Here is a 20,705-nt window from a genome sequence, read left to right as displayed (position 1 = left end):
AGTAAATTATATCCACAGCATTCCTCTGATCCACTAGTTTTGTCACTTGGTCAAAGAATGCAATAAGATTTGTCTGGCATGATCTGTTTTTGACAAACCCATGTTGGCTTTTAGTAATGATTTTCTTTGCCTCTAGGTGCTTGCTGATTCATTGTTTGATTATCTTTTCCAGAATCTTCCCAGGTATTGAGGTCAGGCTGATAGGTCTGTAATTTCCTGGATCCATTTTTTTTCCTTTTTTGAAGATGGGAATTACATCTGCTCTTTTCCAGTCCTCTGGTAGTTCCCCAGTGCTCCAGGATCTTTGAAAAATATAGTTCAGTGATTCTGAGATCACATCTGCCAGTTCCTTGAGAACCTTGGGGTGTAATCCATCTGGTCCTGGTAATTTGAACTCATCTATGCTGGACAGGTGCTCACTTACCATTTTCTTGCCTATCTTCTTGTGTTTCTATTCTGTTTTTTATGTCACTATTTTTGATAGGTTGGTCTGTTTTTTCCCTTTGTCTAAAGACAGATGCAAAATCGAGTTAAATATTTTGTCTTTCTCCCTGTTGCTTGTCACCTTCTTGCCACTTTCACCCACTAATGGACCAATCATTTCCTTTACTTTTTTTGTTTTTTACATGTTGAAAGAAACTTTCTTTGTTATTTTTGACTTTGGTTGCAAGCCTTAGTTCATTATGAGCCTTAGCTTTCCTCACTCGTCTTTGCAGGCATGGGCTATTTGCTGATATTCTGACTTAGTTATGTGCCCCTCTTTCCAGTTTCTTTATCTTTCAATTTATCAGAGAGTTCTGATCTTCTGATCTTCTTTGAAAGTCTTTAATTCTAAACTTTAACTTTAAAACAAATCTTGTGCTTAATGATATTCTTGACTGAGATACCTATCCCTGTCCTCTCTTTTTTGATGCTGAAATTCAAGTCATTTTATTTTTGTCATGTAACTTTTCCTAGCTATCATGAAAGTTAATATGAAAGACATTTGGATATTTTCCTCTGAAACGTTTAGAATAGACACCCTAGAATGCATGTGTTTGTATGTCTGTGTGTGTGTGTCTTTGGTTTTCAAATGGTTTCTTATCCCTTCCGAAAGGTCTGCAGATTCCATTTCAAATAGGTTAAGCAGCTTGAATAAATTCTTTACACTGAATATATGTTCTATGTTTTTGGGATCGTGTATTTTGGTACATATTCTCTTAAATCTAACCCATGTAGCCTATGAAGGTGATTGACTAGTTTGTATCTCTTAATCTTCAATCTCTTATTATATAGTCTGTTTGGTTCCTGTCACTAGTGTCCATGTATAAGTTGTCCATCTAAATTGCTTATATGTGGTTGGAATCTGGAGTTTAGTTGGCGCAAGGTTGGCTAGCCTTGAGTCACTGATGGGGAAGAACTGGCTGAAAGATGATCCACCCTAAAGCTTCACAGTGTTTACCTAGTAATTATGTAGTAAGTGCATTAGTCTGGCGGGATTTCTGTCAGTAGACAAGTAGCAATAAACATAACACTCTGATCATCTCCTTGAGTTGTTTCCGGTTCCTTATGCCTGACATTGGAGATAATAATAATAATAATAATAATAATAATAATAATAATAATAATAATAATAATAATAATAATAATAATAATAATAATAATAATAATTTAATTTGTATACTGCCCTTCTCCCGAAGGACTCAGGGTGGTGAACAGGGCAATACATAATAAAAACCAGGATACAAAAATTAAAAAGTAATTAAACTACAATGCCCGTAATAAATTAATACATATTAAAAATTAAAACCGATTATAAAACCCAGCCCCAACCCATCAGACCAGGCCAGCTTGTTCAAAAAGAAAGGTTTTGAGATCACGCCGAAAGGAGCGAAGGTCGGGGGCTGTTCGGAGCTCAACCGGCAAGCGGTTCCAAAGGTCTGGCGCACCCACAGAGAACGCTCTCCCCCTGGGGGCCACCAATCGACATTCCTTGATCGGAGGCACCCTGAGGAGGCCCTCTCTGTGGGAGCGCACTGGACGGAGGGAAGTTGACGCCGGCCGCAGGTGTTGCCGTAGGTAATCCGGACCCATGCCATGTAGGGCTTTGTAAGTCATCACTAACACCTTGAACCTCACCCGGAGAGCAACCGGTAGCCAATGCAGCTCGCGGAGCAAAGGTGTAGCATGGGAGTATCGGGAAGCTCCCAGCACAACTCGCGCGGCTGCATTCTGCACCAATAAGCAAAGCACTATTTTTCTAAAACTCTATTAGCCTGCCTCCTATTAGTTTAAATATCTGTCCAACTTTTGCCATTAAAGGCAGTGCATCCTTTTATAAGTTTGCACTTGGCACATCTTGCAATTCATCGTAGAATTCTTCAAGAATTTGCAAGAATTCCTCTTCTTCCACACTTCCACGCTATGTTTTATTGAGTTATAGCTGCATGCATACTGAGAAATGTACTTTTTGCGTATCGTTGCCATTCCAGTCCTTCATATGGACACATATCCTGATTGTATATTATGTAATAATCTGGCCCAGGGATATTGTATTATATTTTGGGGCTCTTATTTTATTTGATTTGTGTTGCTTTTAGTATCATTTTCATCTGAGAAGTCTCTGTGGTTTTATGTTGTATGTTTTTAGGGTTAGGGTGATTTTGTACAATGTTCAAAGTCCATTGAAGTTGGGTGGCTGTAACAAATTTTAATAAATAAGTAAATAAAATAAATTTAGAATGACCCCTTCCAGCCCACTTAGTTTTCTTTATTCTTAAGATGTTCAGTTTGGTAACTTTCTTTTCTGCTTTGAAAAAGCTTGTTTAAAAAAAAGAATTTTTTTTTTTGGACCACCAATAACCCAGATTCAATAGACACAAAATGCTGAAAATTTAGAGAATTGATTGGTTTTTGTATCTCCCCTAGGTGGCGAGGAAGGGGAGCAAGAGTTTCATTTTTAAAAAAGGAATGCTTACAAATAAAAGAAAAAGGAAGTTGTAAATTATAAATACCTGCAAATATTGTAGGAATGAATCTGAAATAAAACAATTTTCTATATTAACTATTTTCTATAAGCACTTTATCTATGCTATTGTTACTCTCCGTAGAGCAGACATGTCAAACACAAGGCCCGGGGGCCGGATCAGGCCCGCAAAGTGGTTTCATGTGGCCCGCAAAGCCATCCTGGAAACAGTGAGGGAACGGCCCCCACTGCCTTGGCCTTGGCCCAGAGACCCTCCTTCTGCCAGAGACCCTCAGATCTGTCCCACTCCTGCCCAGGCCCCCATGATGCGAACAATGTAGAGCTGGCCACGCCCACCCAGTAGGCCATACGCACTCTAGCCACGCCCACGCTGGCCATACCCACCCGGCCCCCTGAGGGCAACCGCAATGCTGATGCGGCCCTCAATGAAATTGAGTTTGACACCCCTGCTGTAGAGCGACCCATCTTTTTCTACAGAGCTCACTCAATCTGTGTATCATCTGCCAAAAAAAAAATCAACATAATTGTCAAGCCTGAATACGTTGTCCTGAGACTGGGAGAAAATTCAATAGTTGTTGAGAAATTATAAGATGCCAATTTTACAAGACAGACTTAATTTCTAAAAATGAAATTGGAATTAGAGATGATTCTCTAAGAAGACCGTTCTGCATTGGCTTATTACATATTAATACTGTGATAAGAAGGGCATCATATTTCAGTATTAGATATTGCAAACAGCAGGTCCTAGATTTAATTTTGGCATTTCTTTCTTTTTTTTCAAACATCCAAGAATAGGTGATAGAGAAGAATTTGTACCTTGAGAACTTCAGTGAAATCATTCATAATGGTTCTGCTCTAGGCATCTCCATTTTCAAAATTTAGGTAGATTGGTTATCTGAGAGCCTTTTCTAAATCAATTTGATTTTGATTTGGCATGCATGCTGCATATTGGATTTAGAAAAGTCTGGCGTAATTTTAAGCCTCATAATTATTTTCTTCTTTGATTACTATAATGACTTTGAATTTCAATATAAGCTTCTCTGCAGATCTAATTAAGTCAAATATAGATCTTTTACAATTAGATTTACCACAAAATATTCATCTCAAATTTCTAACTTTTGTTCATAGCTGAAAATTGATGACTGATCATATGAAATAACCAAAAATCAAGATATTTGAGAATATGAGAGGCCACTGGAAATGTCTATTTATAATTCACGCATGAAAGCAAACATTAGATGTTACAGTCATTGTGAGATAATCCTTCATGAATGGGCTTTTTCCTAGAGTTTGCTGAATTGTTTGCATTAACATTCTCAAAGTAGAGCAAAAAGTTCCCTCCTTAAGTTTGGAAGTGACATATGAGATAGGTAGGTCTTCCTTTTTTCCTACTGTTGAAATGTATTGCTGCAAAAAGGGAAAGCTTTTCTATTATCTTTTCCTCCAGTTCTTCCATTGTTACATATCTTTCAATGCTTATGAGCTGGCTAGTTTTGCTCTATGCAGCAGTCTGCCCCTAGCAAAAGATGAAATAGGAGATCTATAATTTGTCAACTCCAGTTGCCATCATTCCAATTTATGGGGTTTTATGGGGGGGTTATGCAGTGGCTCAGTGGGTTAGGACGCTGAGCCTGTCGATCAGAAGGTCGGCAGTTTGGCGGGTCGAATCCCGAGTGCCGTGTAACAGAGTGAGTGCCTGTTACTCGTCCCAGCTTCTGCCAACCTAGCAGTTTGAAAGCACGTAAAAAATGCAAGTAGAAAAATAGGGACCACTACGGTGGGAAGGTAACAGCGTTCCGTGCACTCTGACTATGGTTCGCTAGATGTTTACAGGACCTAGTTCAATGTGTCTAGTGCAAATCAAACAATCTATAATCTATACCTAATGGCAGCAGCTACTGTGTGAAATACTTTTTTTCTATCTTGCTTTAAATCAATATATTATAATTTCTTTAAATCAGTCTATTGTGACTCAGCAGATTCTTTTCATAAAGGATCACTATTTCATGCATGTGTGATGCATTTTCACATTTGACCTGCATATTGCACATTGGAAAAATAAAGGAAATAGTGGTTATAGGTTGGGATTTGCAAAGATAAATTTGCATTACTCTCCGAGGGACTTTCAAATATGTAAAAGGCAAGTCTAAAGATCAGTTCTGTGTATTTAGCTGTATATCAGCATGAGAGTATCTGATATTCACAACTTTAATAACTCAGGCTTAAAGTGTATGCCCTGTATAGTCCGTATCAATCTTGGGTTTCAAAATACTTTGGACATTTTGTTCTTATTGGTTATCCTGATTGTATGCTTTAAAATTGGGGACATAGAGTTTATATAGTCAAAGATTGCCTTGAGAACCTAATACTGTATATCTGTCTAAATCTGTCCTGGGAGACACAGTATTTAACATGCTAAAATGTTTATAAAATGAAGCTACAAGCTGTAAAATACAACACCTGTTCATCTTTCCAGGAGTTCTGTAATGGATAATAAAATGACACACATACTTGTGTACAGCATACTGTTTGTAAAAAAAAAAAGAAAAGGAAAAAGAAAAAGACATGCACTGTGAATGAGATGTATTACACCCTATGAATGAGATGTATTTCAGTCTGCTTGGGAACCAAAGTATCATGGTCAAAATAAGAGTAGGCAGCTAAGAGGCGCTAATATAATTTGCATATTTACCAAAAAGTAAAACACACTTTCTTCAAATAGGATTTATCAAGTCTAAGGGATACAGATCTGCACAGGGTTTAAGCAATAGACCATTACATATTAGTCAGTAAATTTTTTCTTTTAATTTCATTTCTGCAACACCATCATCATCTGCAGCCACTCCTTATGTTAGTCAAGTTGGAGTAGTTGTGTTGTACCCAAAAGCACTTGGAAGGTGGGGGCAGAGGAGTTTTAAGAAGACATCCCTGAGACATCCCTGAGTAAAATAAGCTTTTCATTTGTCTGCATGGATTCTAGTCTTACCAAATATGGATCATATTTTCTGAACAATTGGAAGATTTTAAAAAGGGAGGGTAAGGAGTGCCAACTTAAAATAAACAGCTGTGTATAAAAATCTATATTTCTGATCGTGCATGGAATGAAAGTCCAGTATTGAAGCATTTCTCTGTTTTCTGCCTACATGTTCTTGTCTTGCGTCATGTGCCTTCCTTCAAACAAATCAAATCTTGGTACACACCCAACTGCTTTCCCCCCAGCCGTACCTTTTTTCCAGTCACAATGTCTTTTGCCAAGATAAGACAGGCAGATGCTGAAGCTTTCCAAAGCAGGCCTCATTCTTGGCACATCAGTGACACTCCTAGTCATCCTGGAAACATTGTCAACTTGGTGGAGTGTGACTTGAAGTTGCCTGCAAAATACTTCATTGTATAGTTGGGTGGATCTCCATTCATATTTTTGGGCTCCTAGAATTAATCAAAGTAGGTGCATGTGAACACAGAGGAAGAATAGATGCAGAGCACTGGACATACAGTATACTGTACAGCATTGAGTACCTGTGGTTGCTGTGGGCTTCTTCTTCTGATTTCTCATTATCCAGCTCAAGTTCTAGAAATGGCAAACCCCAGGAAGGAAGCTGAATAGGCATACAATAATATGTGTCTATGCTGTGCACTACAAAGCAAGCAATAGAAATGTAGCCTTACCCCCACAGAGGCCGCCAAAGCCCAGGCCCTCCCAGCCCCGCTCCCCTCTGTTGCGCTCTGCAGCTGCGCTCTCAAGGTGTTGGTAAAGTGTCCTTTCTAGCAGAAGCTCATGCGAAGTGAGGAGGTGGCAGACTCTCGTTGTCAAAGGGGGAGGTGGGCTTTCAGGAACAAAGATGACCAGCCCCTAGCCTCAATAGTCAATGTGTGACGGTGTTTAACAGCCCCAGGCAGTCATAGCAGTAATAGTCAATGATTTCACAATGGAAACAAGTGGGGTGGGGAAAACTGCGGCTCCAGGCATCGATAAGAACAGGAACAAAGGTAGTCAGCATTCTGCAGTAACAGCACGCCCTGCAAGGGCAACTCCCTACAATGTCTATAACTTGCGCAAATAACAATAATCAAAGTTCGGAGGGCTGCTGGTCTCCAAAGCAGTAATGACCAGCCTCTCCCTCTCTTCTGTCATTCTCGTCGGTGTCAAAACCCCTCCCCCCTTTCCTTTATTGTCAAAAATCTGGATTTAGCAACCCTAGCAACTTTCTCTCTCCTCACTCTCTCTCTTGCCTCCACTCGGGATATCAATAAATTCAAATTCCTCCCCCCCCCCATGAAAGAAAGCAGTAAAATTCCATCTTCTCACTCTCTCTGTATCTCCTTCCTTCTCCTTCACAGAGAGGGATTGGCTAAAACCTCAAATCCCTCTTCGACTTCACCTGGTCTCTCTCCGACAACAGCAACCACTCCCACCCCCTTTCTTTCCTTCTTTTTCTTTCCTTCTGCCCGATCCATGCCCATTGCGAGCAAAATTGGCAGCAGCTGTCTGAGCTTCCCTCTCCCCGGGCAGGCTCCTGCAAAGCCTTTCAGCCAGCCCCGCTACAGAAAGATGCCAAGCAGAGACATCAAAGTACAAAAAGGGAAGTATCAGAATTTTGATAAATAGAGAAGTGAAAGAGATGGATATGTAATATGGTGTCTGTTTTGCACAACAAGAACACTTCATTGGATGAAAATAATTTTTTAAAAAAAAATATTTTAAATGCTTTGAAATCATGTGATATTATCATGTAGCTTTTTCTTCCTTCTTCTTTCAATTCCAGGAACTTTTTAACCAGTTATGATAAAGAAAGCATTTTCACTATGGACCACTTCCCCCTTTGGTATCGCCGAGCAGCTGAACATCCTCCGGGGAGCTTCATTTATAGCCTTTCTTTTGAAGAGGATTCAGGTACCTACATTGAAATACTGTGCCTTAAAACAGCTGATGCTTAGCTAGTCAGAAGACAGATTTCAGTGGAAGCAGAATATTTTCAGTCCTTGCTTCACCCAACCAATCAATAGTGGGGCCATTAATTTTCCATGGGTGGAGCACACAACTGATTTGTGCTGATTGTTTCATAGCTAAAAGAGTGCCACTCCTGTTCAATAAGCAGCTTTCTGCAAATTCAAAAATATGCCAACACTTGTAGAGATATATAGGGTTTCTGACTGGAGCGCTTATGGGTTATGTCAAGTCCTCTCCTTGTCTGAAGAGGAGTGACAAAGAACCAGTCTTCTGACTGACTTTTTATTCTGCTGTAGTTATCAACTCTGCTTTTTTGTTCAACTATCTTCAGTCCACCATTTCTTTCCCCAAAGTCCAAGGAGTGCCCATTTTAGCACACTTAATTAAATTGCAACTGCCATGACAATGTACGAGGGCAATTTGGAAATAAACCTCCATTTGAATATGTGCGAGAAATAGACGAGGATAGCAATGCCCGTCCTATGGCGCCGTGCACAGTAGTTCAGTAGTGAGGAGTGGAAGGAGAAGGTTGTGTTGCAGTTGACTTGTCCACTAGATCAATTGAAAATGAACCCTGCCATAGAAAATCCCTGCAAATGTGAAGTGCATGCAGTAACACAATTCCTGTGTGCAAAAAAAATTTTTTGGCAGCTTCGATTCATCGTGAACTGTGTAATGTTTATGGACCAAACGTGATGAGTGAAGGTGTCTTATGTCAATGGTGTTGCATGTTTAAAGATGGACGAACTGACTTGCACGCTGAAGCAAGAAGTGGCTACGCATCTGTAGTCAGCAATGAACTCATTTATTTATTTATTTATTTAATTATATTTTTATACCGCCCTTCTCCCGAAGGACTCAGGGCGGTGTACAGGGCAATAAATATAAAAAAGCGGAATACAAAAGTTAAAAAACGATTAAATATTTAGCCCAGTTTAAAACAGTATTAAAACATATTAAAACCCCAACCCTAACCCATCAGACCAGGTCAGAACTGCTCGAATAGATATGTTTTTATGTCGCGCCAGAAGAAGCAGAGGTCGGGGGCCGTCCGGAGCTCAACCGGCAAGCGGTTCCATAGGTCTGGCGCGCCCACAGAGAACGCTCTCCCCCTGCGGGCCACCAATCGGCATTCTTTGATCGGAGGCACCCTGAGGAGGCCCTCTCTGTGGGAGCGCACTGGACGGAGGGAAGTTGACGCCGGCCGCAGGTGTTGCCGTAGGTAATCCGGACCCATGCCATGTAGGGCTTTGTAAGTCATTACTAACACCTTGAATCTCACCCAGAGGGCAACCGGCAGCCAATGCAGCTCGCGGAGCAAAGGTGTAGCATGGGAGTATCGGGAGACCCCCAGCACAACTCGCGCGGCTGCATTTTGCACCAATTTCATGTAGGAAATTGACAAAAAGTTCCGTGAAGTCCATCAGTTCACAATATCTGCACTTTCTTTACACTTTCCCCAAATTTCTTGGACTGTTTGGATGAGGTAGTGACAGAAAATTTGGAATACCTCAAGTTCTGTGCTTGTTGGGTACCAAAACCCCTTTCTGAGGAGCACAAAACACACCGGATGGGTTCACAATGCTGTTACAGGGTGGCTTCATTCCCAGGCGGGAGATTTTTTTGTGGAAGGAATTTCAAACCTTGTAAGATGTTATGACAAGTGCCTCAATTTGAATGGCGATTATGTCAAAAAGTAATGTAATGTTGTAGGTTTCTAATTTGTATAATAAAAGTTCTGTATCCATGAGTGTCTGTCATTGATAAACGGAGGTTTATTTCCCAACTGTCCTCGTAGTACTGCATGTTTGCTTACAGTGAAAAATGATCTGTACAGAATCACTCTGTAAGGCAGCCAAGATTGGTCCAGTGCAAAAATATTCTAAAGATGATTTGTGTCACATGCCTCAAGCACAGTTCCCTAGTCCCAGGAAAACCTCTCAAATCAGATTCCCATCCCAATATTAGTCAACATTTAAAAACCTAGCAGCTAAACTCAGGGGAGTCCACCTGTTCTGCTGCTCAGGGATTGCATAGACAAGCCACTATCAGATGGCTCAAGTGCACTGTTGGGAGTGGAATGGTAACAACAAGTTGCATCAAGATTTAGGGCTATCAAATTAGTTTCTAGAGAACTATGATGGTAGTACCATAGGAAAGGGTCCTCAGCCTTGGCAACTTTAAGACTTGTGGACTTCAACTGTGGGACCTGAAGTCCACAAGTCTTAAAGTTGCCAAGGTTGGAGACCCCTGCCATAGTAAGCAACAAAGAGGTAGTCTTCTGTGTCTCTTTTCTGCCATCTAGTGGTTGCCCTAATCATTGTGGGGTGAAACTAGATGCTATGCCCTCCACAGCCTGCTTCTGTTTGCTATTCTTCCTCCACCACCTTCATGACACCCTAGGGAAATAATTTGGTTCTTCTATGAGTGCCTGCCATCCTTGCAGACCATTAATAGATTTGGGTTTTTTTAAGATTGAAGGCAAGGGGATCCCGTGCTTGCAGACCCCAAGGCAGTGAATACTTGTGTGTGACTGTACCCAACATGTGTTTCAGAAACGCAATGAGGGAGGGATGGAGAAGGGGAAGGCCATTCCAGATTTTGTAAAGAGGAACAGCTCACACCAGTCTAGCAATCTGTTGAGTTGTGTTTCCCTCAAGGTTGCATATGGAAGAAAACTTCCACTTCTCCAATCTAGAGCTGATAGTCAGTGTACATCATGGGTGTCAAACTCGATAGCGTCATGTGACCTAATGTGATGTATCACCGGTGGTGGGATTTATTTATTATTATTTATTTATTAATTTTATTTGTATACCGCCCTTCTCCCGAAGAACTCAGGGCGGTGAACAGGGCAATACATATTAAAAAACAAGATACAAAAATTAAAATTGATTAAACAAATGCCCATGAATAAGTTAAGACACATTAAAAATAGATTAAAACAGATTAATAAAACCCAACCCCATCCCATCAGGCCAGGCCAGCTTGTTCGAAAAGGTAGGTTTTGAGATCGCGCCGGAAGGAGCGGAGGTCAGGCGCCATCCGGAGCTCGACCGGAAGATGGTTCCATAAATCCGGCGCGCCCACAGAGAACGCCCTCCCCCTGGGGGCCACCAGTCGACATTCTTTGACCGGTGGCACCCTGAGGAGGCCCTCTCTGTGGGAGCGTACTGGGCGGAGGGAAGTTGACACCGGCGCAGGTGCCAGTTCGCACCACTTTGGCAGAACCGGTAGCTAATTTTTTGTTGCCCAGGCTCAGAATGGACTTCCGGAAGTGGCATCCACACAGAGAAACAGTTGTTCACATATTTGAATCCCACCACTGTGTATCACAATGTTTTTTGCCTTTGAGGAACCAGGGTGGGCGTGGCCTGTGCATGACCTATCCAGCCCGTGGGCTGCTAGTTTGACATCCCTGGTGTACATTATGCAGGATATGCATTAAAAGATACATCTGTGGGGTGACTCTGAAATCTTAGAAAGCCTCCAGCTCATAAAAGGTTATCTTTCTAGAGACACTGGATATGGACATTGTTGGTAAATAAGAAACTGAAACACAGTGAGGGCAAAGTTTACAAAGTCTGGTAAATATGTGGTGGTTAAAAATGAATCCAAAGGTTTTTTTTTCTGCTTTCTTTTTCTGCACTCAAGCACCATGATGATGGTGCATAATGCACTAAATGTGAATCTTTTTTCGGCATTGTGGTGGGAAGAAGGGTGGGTGGAGAAGACAACAACAAGGAAGGCAAGATTGGGGAGCAAAGAAGGTGAACTGGAAAATTAAAGCGCATGCAAGATTGAATGAAAATACCTGAACTTGCTCTTGCTCTTTAGTTTCCTTTCATTTAACTTCAACAGCTATCACTTTACTACTATTTGAACTAGTCAGACAAATACAGTTGGATTCTACGACTCCTGAGATTGAAAGCTGAAAAACCTTAGGCCTTGAATCAAGGTTTAGTGAAGTACCTCTTCAAGATGGCTCCACAAAGGCATACTACTTTGCAGAGTTGCAGCAAACAGAAGTGACAAAGCAAGATTGATGATCTTGTTTCATACCTGACCTAGCTTGGAAGGCTTCCTCTTGAGTTTTATGCTGGCCAGTTAATTCTGTTAAGTTATATTCCCTTAATATTCTCATTTGGCTGGTATCTTGAAAATTAAAAATTACCAGTTCCATCAATTATTGTGGCTCTATTCCTTGGGAATAAGAGGAAACACTTTTCTTGTCTCTCCATCTCCCTATTGTCCATAATATGGCAGCTTGTGGTTGTCCATAAATTACATAACCTTTTGACTAGTTATTTTCAACACCCACCCAACTCCTTTAGCACCGAGTGCTAATGATACGTATAAACATCTCTAAAATTAATCTGCCAGCATTCTAATGTACTATTTTGGACAGGCATTTCAGGAAGAAACATTGCTTAGTAATACCAGGATGCTGATGGGAAATGCCCTCATTTGACCTCACCCCATAGGTCATTGTGGACCTCATCCCATAGGTTATTGTCCACCCCTTTTCTTTCTGTCTTCCTTGTTTCTGTCTACTGCTTTAGCTTCTTTTTTCCTTTGCGATCTTGTCAATTTCATTTTCCTCAAATTCTAATAATAATTTTATTTATTTATTTGTATTTATATTTTTATCAAATTTAGAAACCTCCCATCTCCATTACAGAGTGACTCTGGGCAGTGTACAAGTAAAATATGAAAACATGAAAACTGAATTGTGCCATTGCTGTAACAGGAAAGATACATATGATCTTGGATCTCACCAAGGGCCTCCCTTGACTCTCACAATATCAGCTAGGATCCAGAGGGATGCACTACAAGAAGTCATAGCATGGGAGTTGGGTGGTGCGCATCACACAGTCAGCTAGATATTTAGACTAGATTGGCATTTTTGTCTACTCACCAAGAATCATTAACACTCTAAAAGTCAACAGGGAGACAACCTGAATGATTGAGAATCTTCATAGACAATGGAAGCAGGAGCAACTTCTGACTTCCCCATTGGCTTCCCCATTGACTTTGCTTGTGGGAAGCTGTTAGAGTGCATGGGTGCTGCAACAGCCACAACTCTGCAAATAAAATTGTCTGAACATCATATAAATTTCAATTCCATATGAATCCTGGATTTTCTATGCATTCTTTAAGTTAGTGGATTGTAGTTACCTTGATTAAAAATGTCGCGGTATAATGCACCGTTTGAGCTAACCTGAAGGTACAAACAGAAAGATAAACATAATGAGAGTTTTAGTAGAATATAGATGAATGCTATCCCAAAGGAAAGTTCTTGAAATAAGGGCCAATGCAATGTATAAAGACTAATGCACTTAGGCCTCTCACAAATCTGTTTCCAAGGCTTTAAAAAAAAAGGCAAAAAGGCTGAAGCTAAAACTGAATGAAGCTGCAAAAATTATGTTCAGGACATATTGGGCATTAAAGATCAAGCCAAGAATGTGACAAGTGTTGGAACTGTGAAGGAAAAGAAAGAAAATCCCTTCTGTTGCATGGAACATTAAATAAGCAATATACCGGAAAGAAAGTCAGGAATAAAAGTCAGGGGAAAATATAATCAGAAATCCTGATCTTTCAGACTTCTGAATAAGAAATGGTGAACTGAAGATGGCTCCACTAAAAATAGAGGTGAAGTCCATTGTGGAATGAAGACCTGGCAATGCGTAGACCAGCTCTTTTTAATTCCCTTCTGGACAAGGAGAGAACTTGAGATCACCCACAAACACTCCATACAATTGTTCCTCACCAGGAAACACAAGATAGCAGTCTCTAGCAAGGTTAGAGCTCTGAGAAACAAGCGAACAGCTATCTTGTTCAAACCATAGTTAGCACCTTTTCAAAAGATATTGGCTTTACATGTTTACTTTTTAATTACTTTTGGAAATTGCTTGTTAATTGCTTTTCAGCTATTACAAACCTTTGGATCAACAAGCTTAACAGCACTGCATGGGTTTTCTTTAATCCTTGGCAAAAGAAGTTTTAAAGAAAAATTTAAGGACTTTTTAAAAATTCTTTTGGAATAAACAGGAAAAAAATGATTAGAAGTTTGATTTTAGGACGTTAGAAATAGACTAAAAGTCAAGATGGATTTGAAATAATATTTTGGAATTAATTATGAGAATCCTTCCCATAGGAAAATGCCTTTATTTAGAATTCTTTTAAAAAAACACACCAATATGATGAGACTTGGTTGGACACTGGAGGGAACTAAACATAATTAAAGGAGAAGAATACTTAAATTTGACTTACAAATGCAGAATGCAGAAAAATATCGTAACCCTGGATATATTAAAGGATATTTTTGAACAATGGACCCAGAAGTTAATTTTAAGAATGTGGTTCTGTAGATAGCCTCTGTTTAAAAGGTGTTATGGAGTAGGAACAGGTTTTGCTGGACGAGACTGAGACTAATCAGAAAGTGGATTTTAAAAATGGCAGGCTACAAGAATATCATGGAAAAGATGCTACACTAGACATATAAATGAAACTGGATGATACCTTAATAATTAAAAGAGATGAACAAATAATAAATCAAAAGAGTGACTTAAATAATTTTCTTACATTGGATTTATAAAAGAGACTTCTTTAGAAAAGAGACTTAGTAAAGCTTTGAAAAAATGTGTGAGAAGAGACAAAAAGAGAAAAGGAATCAAGTTCTAGGACATTATTTGAAGGATTAATTATCAAGATTGCTAAAAGGAAGGAATATAAAACAGATTTATTTGATCAACTTCAAAATAGATATGTTGTTATCTTTATCTACCTTCAGTGGACTTTTGCTGATAAGGATCAAATGGCAGATAGGAAGAAGAGAACATTTTTTATATTTTAAGAAAAGGTGATAAGTTGCTAAAATTGTTCATAATTTTTGTGATGAAAAGTTATTTCTTTATAATTTTCTTTTTCTTTACTATATTCCTATTTTTTATTTTCTATTTTTCTTTTTTCTACACTATTTTTTAAATTCTTTTATTTTTTTGGTTTGCATTAGTTTTTAGATTTTTAATTGTAATTTTAAGAAAACTACAGTAAAAAATAAATACCAATATTCAGAATATCCCCAGCATGGAACAGCTGCACAACACAAGGAAATATAAACAAGTTAGCCTCCGCTGGATTCGAAACCTATGCTGTCAAAGACAGCTGATGAGGAGGCGGACCTATTTTTCAACTATGCTACTTCAGACTATAAGTGGGTTGTAATGTGACTCAATGTGCCTTTGTACAATAACCACAAAAGCTTGCACAAAGAAAGCTAGAAATGATGAAGAAGAATTTTCTCTAATTACGTAGAAGACATTTTATTATATGTTTAGTCACTGAGTGCTCATCTGTCATAAAAAATGAACTACTGGAGTTACAGTATGGAATATCTATCCTTTAATGAATTGTTAAACTAAAGATGTTGAGACTCTGGAAAGAGTGCAGAAAAGAGCAACAAAGATGATTAGAGGGCTGGAGCTAAATCATGAAGAACGGTTGCAGGAATTGGGTATGTCTAGTCTAGTGAAAGGAAGGACTGGGGAGACATGATAGCAGTGTTCCAATATTTGAAGGGCTGCCACAAAGAAATGGGAGTCAACCTATTTTCCAAAGCACCAGAAGGCAAGACAAGAAACAATGGATGGAAACTAATCAAGTAGAGAAGCAACCTAGAATTAAGGAGAAATTTCCTAACAATGAGAATAATTAACCAGTGAATCGGCTTGCTTTCAGAAGTTGTGGGTGCTCCATCGCTGGAGGCTTTTAAGAAGAGACTGGACAGCCACTTGTCTGGAATGGTATAGAGCAGTGATGGTGAACCTTTTAAACACTGAGTGCCCAAAAAACGACCCCTGTCCATTCTGCCCCCTGCCCTGCCCACCTGCAGGGCCACCTATCGCCTCCACGGCCCACTGCAGCAGATCACCCAGGCGGCCCTGCAGTGCCATGGTGGCCACGCCCTGCAGCATCAACTGCACATGATGGGGCACGAGGGCGGAGTCTTGTCCCTGCTGCCTGGCTGTCATGTCCTCGGCTTTGCTGCTCCACGCGGACTGCGCCCCGGCGTGACTCTCCTCCAGGGGAGCTGCTGGTCAGGAGGGGGCCACGGGGACAGCGGGGCTGGGGCAATGGCTCATGTGCCCACAGAGAGGGCTCTGAGTGCCACCACCACTGGTATAGAGTCTCCTGCTTGAGCTGGGGGTTGGACCAGAAGACCTCAAAGATCCCTTCCAACTCTGTTATTCTGAGGAACTAGTACTTGGTAAACAAAAGTATCCCTTTAAGATGACACAAGTGGTTGATATGATACCTGTCCTAGTGCAAACCTATTTAAAATCTCAAACCATAATTTGCTAATATGTTAAGTTAACCAAAAATTATTTGACTCCTCCTTGGAGAACTGAAGCATAATCCCTCCTCTCTCAAAGCCGGTTAATTCCATCCATACTTTTGGGAAATCAAATGCATTGCAAACTCAGAGGAAGTATGGTGCTTTTTGATAAACTGAATATTGGTGGTGGAAGAAATGTTGAAATGGGATATGCAGAGTCCGAAGTCCAGAGTGTCTGGAATCCAACCTTTGATGACAATACAAGAATATCCTGACTATTGCTTAGCTCCATGTGTAGAATCACATAGTTTCTTACACTTCTTTATCAAAAGGAATGGATGGCTGAAAAGCACATGGTGATCCGTGTCACTTTACCTTCACTGATAAAGAACAAGCCAGGATACATGCATTTTGAGAATTTTAGTACCTATACAGTTAGCAATGCTAACCAGAGGTTTGGATGCATATGCAGATAGAGAAATACAGCTCAGAAGAATGTTGCATGAACATTCTCTAATTGTCCATGGACAATTAGCTGGGTTCTTAAACACCTCTCTTCTAAAGCCTTTAGTTCTTTTGACCAGGAAATAGTGTTAATATTACTAGTTCACACCCACAGTAATTCCCTATTAAAAATATTTAGAGTTCTAGACTAGACTAGAGGTAAAAAAATCTGAAGCCATACTTTAGTTGGCAAATTATACATCCGTGTGGAAAAACAGTTGTTTGTTAAGCGGATTTTCTCTTTTCCAATGTTATGTCCCTAAAATAAGTCCATTCCCAAATTCAGACATCTGTATTTTTCTCACAAAACACTGATGTTAGCGCTGCTTTATGAATGAGCAAGTAGGACTCTTTAGTTTGATTTGGGAAATTCAGACATAATTCTACCTTTCAACATTGGAGACGTCTATTACATTACTGTAAGTCAGGATGATCAAGGCATCTTTTGTGGTGATCAGTAACCCAAAGTGACTTCTTGTTTTGTTTTGTTTTTAATCTCATACTGGCAGCAGAACAAACCATTTGGTTCAGACATATCCATGTTTCCCTATCAAAACATTCAGAGACATAGCCATCAAACAGAAGAGGTTTCCTGATGCAGGTAGTCCTCAATTTACAACCAGAATTGAGCCCAAAATTTCTGTTGCTAAGCAAGACAATTATTACATGAGTTTTGCTCCATTTACAAACTTTCTTGCCACAGTTGTTAAGTGAATCACATCAGTTGTTAAGTTAGTAGTGTGGTTGTTAAGGGAATCTGGCCTTCCTCTTGACTTTGCTCATCAGAAGGTCGTAAAAGGTGAACACATGACTCCGGGACACTGTAACTGTCATAAGTACATGCCAGTTGCCAAGCATTCAAATTTTGATTATGTAATCATGGGGATGCTGCAACTGCAAGTGTGAAACATTGTCATAAATCACTTTGTTTGGTCATTAAATGAAAAGTTGTAAGTCAAGGACTGCTTGTATATTCTTCCTCTTCCCCCCCCCACACACACAAGGAGCAGGATTCTTCCTGTTCTACCCCATACATTCTTTCCCACACAATGCAATCTGATTAATTCTCTCCTATATTCTGAGAAGTTAATGTGGGGACCCTACATCTACTGCTCTTTATGCCTGTTCTATTCTTTATACTTGATTTGTGAACAAAATTAACAGGCTGTCAGTTCTGAAAATCTTCCCTTGAGATACAGGATCAGCTTTTGAATTTGCTACTTTTATGTCTTAACAGAGGGAAGTTTGCCTGAGGCAGTGACAGTAAGCACATCTGTGACTGTGACTATTGGTGGGAAGACAGGAATTGCTGCAGGTAGGACCTCTTTCAATACACTTGAAGTTGGGGATAACATTGGGGAGAGCCTCTACTTGTTTTTATTTGTTTGTCTGAATGTGAATAGTGTCTTCTGGAAATTGGCAGGTCCATCACTTCAATGGGCAAAACATGGAATCATTATATCAGGCAACCACTAGATGGCAGCAAAGAGAGATAGAAAATGCTTTCCTGCCATCTAGTGGTCAACTGCAGCATGTTGTGGAAGTCCTAACAAAAACTTCCAACATTTATAGGACAAATTCTTGCTGTTAATACTAGGCCTAAGATTTATGTCATGTGTATCATTGCAGAATCCTTTTTGTGCTCAGCAAATATCACTTCTGTGCTTTGCAACTTTTTCATAACTTCATAAAAATAAACACAAAGAAAGCAAAAGCACTTGACTTAATTTTCAACCAAGATCAGAGTTCCCCACGGGCTCAAATGACAATATGGAATAGCCCTCATAGAAATGCTGGGATGCTGCTCTGCATAATAACTGCATCGATGTTTATTTTTGCAGTATTTCCACTCATCCATGTAAAAACTGAAACCTACAAATGTTCATCTTATTTTTTGTATACCCCCTTTGATATTTATGAATCAGTGAACTGGCATGGATATTGTTGAAACAGATAATGTATGCGTTTTGAGAGCCTCATTCATGCCCTTTAAAGTGGTTATTTTATTTTATTTTATTGGGGAAAAGGTATTTATTTTATTGGGGAAAAGGTAGCTGATAATTAGGACTTCCTAAAAAAAACCAAGCCATACCACAGCTCAGAAGATAGCAACAATAGAAAAGCAGATGATGCGGAAGGACGGAAGGATGAGGATTAAAAAGAGATTAAATGGAAAAATCATGAAACTTCAGAAGTATCACCCTCTCCCTCCTCCCAAAAATACCCCTAGAAGATACATGCTCAATCATGGGCATGGTGATATCAGTTTATAGCATCCAAACAGAAACATTCATATCAAGCTTGCTATCCATACAGCCTTAGATGAATTTCTTTGTAAAATCTAAAGCAGTTAGGTGAGAGAAGAAAGAAGGCAAGGAGTGAAGACAGGTCTTTGTAGAATCTTGCCTCTTTGCTATGAGTTGGAATAGGCAAAACATGAATGATCACCATTATCTAGAAGCCAGGCAAGTGGGAATAGCCAAGAATTCATTGCTATTCTGATTTCATTCATTCATTCATTCATTCATTCATTCATTCATTCATTCATTCATCTCAAATTGTATGGCTACTCAACTTGCGATAGTGATTCTGAGCGGCTGACAACTTATAAAACAATTAAAACAAAAAAATATAGGCTACAATATATACAACCTCAGATCTATATCACACACACACACAAACACACACACACACACACACACACACACACTAGGTCCCTTCCTTAAATTTGGTTTCCAGCAGTACCAAGAAGGGTGCCTTCTTAAAGCTTTTCCTAACCCAGGGGTCTTCATTTGTTGTTGTTGTTAGCTTCGAAGTCGTGTCTGACCCATCGCGACCCTATGGACAACGTTCCTCCAGGCCTTCCTGTCCTCTACCATCTTCTGAAGTCCATTTAAGCTCATGCCTACTGCTTCAGTGACTCCATCCAGCCACCTCATTCCCTGTCGTCCCCTTCTCTTGCCCTCAATCTTTCCCAGCATTAGGCTCTTCTCCAGTGAGTCCTTCCTTCTCATTAGGTGGCCAAAGTATTTGAGTTTTAGCTTCAGGATCTGGCCTTCTAAAGAGCAGTAAGGGTTGATCTCCTCTAGGACTGACCGGTTTGATCACCTTGCAGTCCAAGGGACTCGCAGGAGTCTTCTCCAGCACCATAGTTCAAAGGCCTCAATTCTTTGGCGCTCAGCCTTTTTTATAGTCCAACTTTCACTGCCATACATTGCAACTGGGAAGACCATAGCCTTGACTATACGCACTTTTGTTCACAGGGTGATGTCTCTGCTTTTTAGTGTGCTGAGGGGTCTTCATACTTGACCCTTTTATGACTTGTGGACTTCAACTCCCAGAATTCCTCAGCCAGTGTGCCCACACTTTTTAAAGTTGCCAAGTTTGAAAAACATGGATACAACAAGACTAGAGCCCATCAATATAATATGTGGATATGTGGGAAAGTGCTGTCCTGGGATGCCATGAGTTTTTATTTTCTTGAGTTCTTATTCTATTTTGTCTGGGAATTGTTGCTGTTCTGTTCAGCTCTGTTTGGAAATTTTTGCTGTTTTTATTGTTTTGCGAGCCACCCAGGTTTATGATTGCAATATAAGCTTACTGTCTTTTAAAATAAATAAATAATACCTAAATGTCTGCCAATGGCAACATCCACAGCAACAAAAACCACAATATCTCATGGACACAAACTAATCTGCCAATCTCACAGCCAGGGATACATCCAAGTCTTTTAGTTCCCACTGCTGATATTCTGGATTCCTCTCAATAATATAATTCCTATAATGTAAATTTGAGTATTTATTATTTGAGTTAATTATAGTATTTTTTTGAGTAAATTATAGCATTTTCCAGCTGAAATCACCTTGGAAGAATACTCTCTTTATAATAGCCTACATTTTCAAGTGAATTTAGAAAATCCATTCAATATTGTAATCTTCCTACCAGCTTTT

The 20,705-nt window shown here is 39.8% G+C and overlaps 1 protein-coding gene across 1 annotated transcript in view; it reads left to right on the top strand.

Annotated features, from left to right (window-relative positions):
• CACNA2D4 (calcium voltage-gated channel auxiliary subunit alpha2delta 4) overlaps nt 1-20,705 on the top strand; it is a gene marked incomplete at both ends in the record, with an annotated part of 176,901 nt that overhangs the window by 75,247 nt on the left and 80,949 nt on the right. The window contains 2 exons of the mRNA XM_081330661.1: nt 7,729-7,856; nt 17,993-18,070. Of these exons, the coding sequence (XP_081186787.1) occupies nt 7,729-7,856; nt 17,993-18,070 (206 nt within the window). The remainder of the gene's footprint in view (nt 1-7,728; nt 7,857-17,992; nt 18,071-20,705) is intronic.

This window comes from Vipera berus (genome assembly GCF_964194415.1).
Source record: "Vipera berus genome assembly, chromosome: 6".
Lineage (NCBI taxonomy): Eukaryota > Metazoa > Chordata > Lepidosauria > Squamata > Viperidae > Vipera > Vipera berus.
This window is presented reverse-complemented; position numbering and strand designations above follow the sequence as displayed.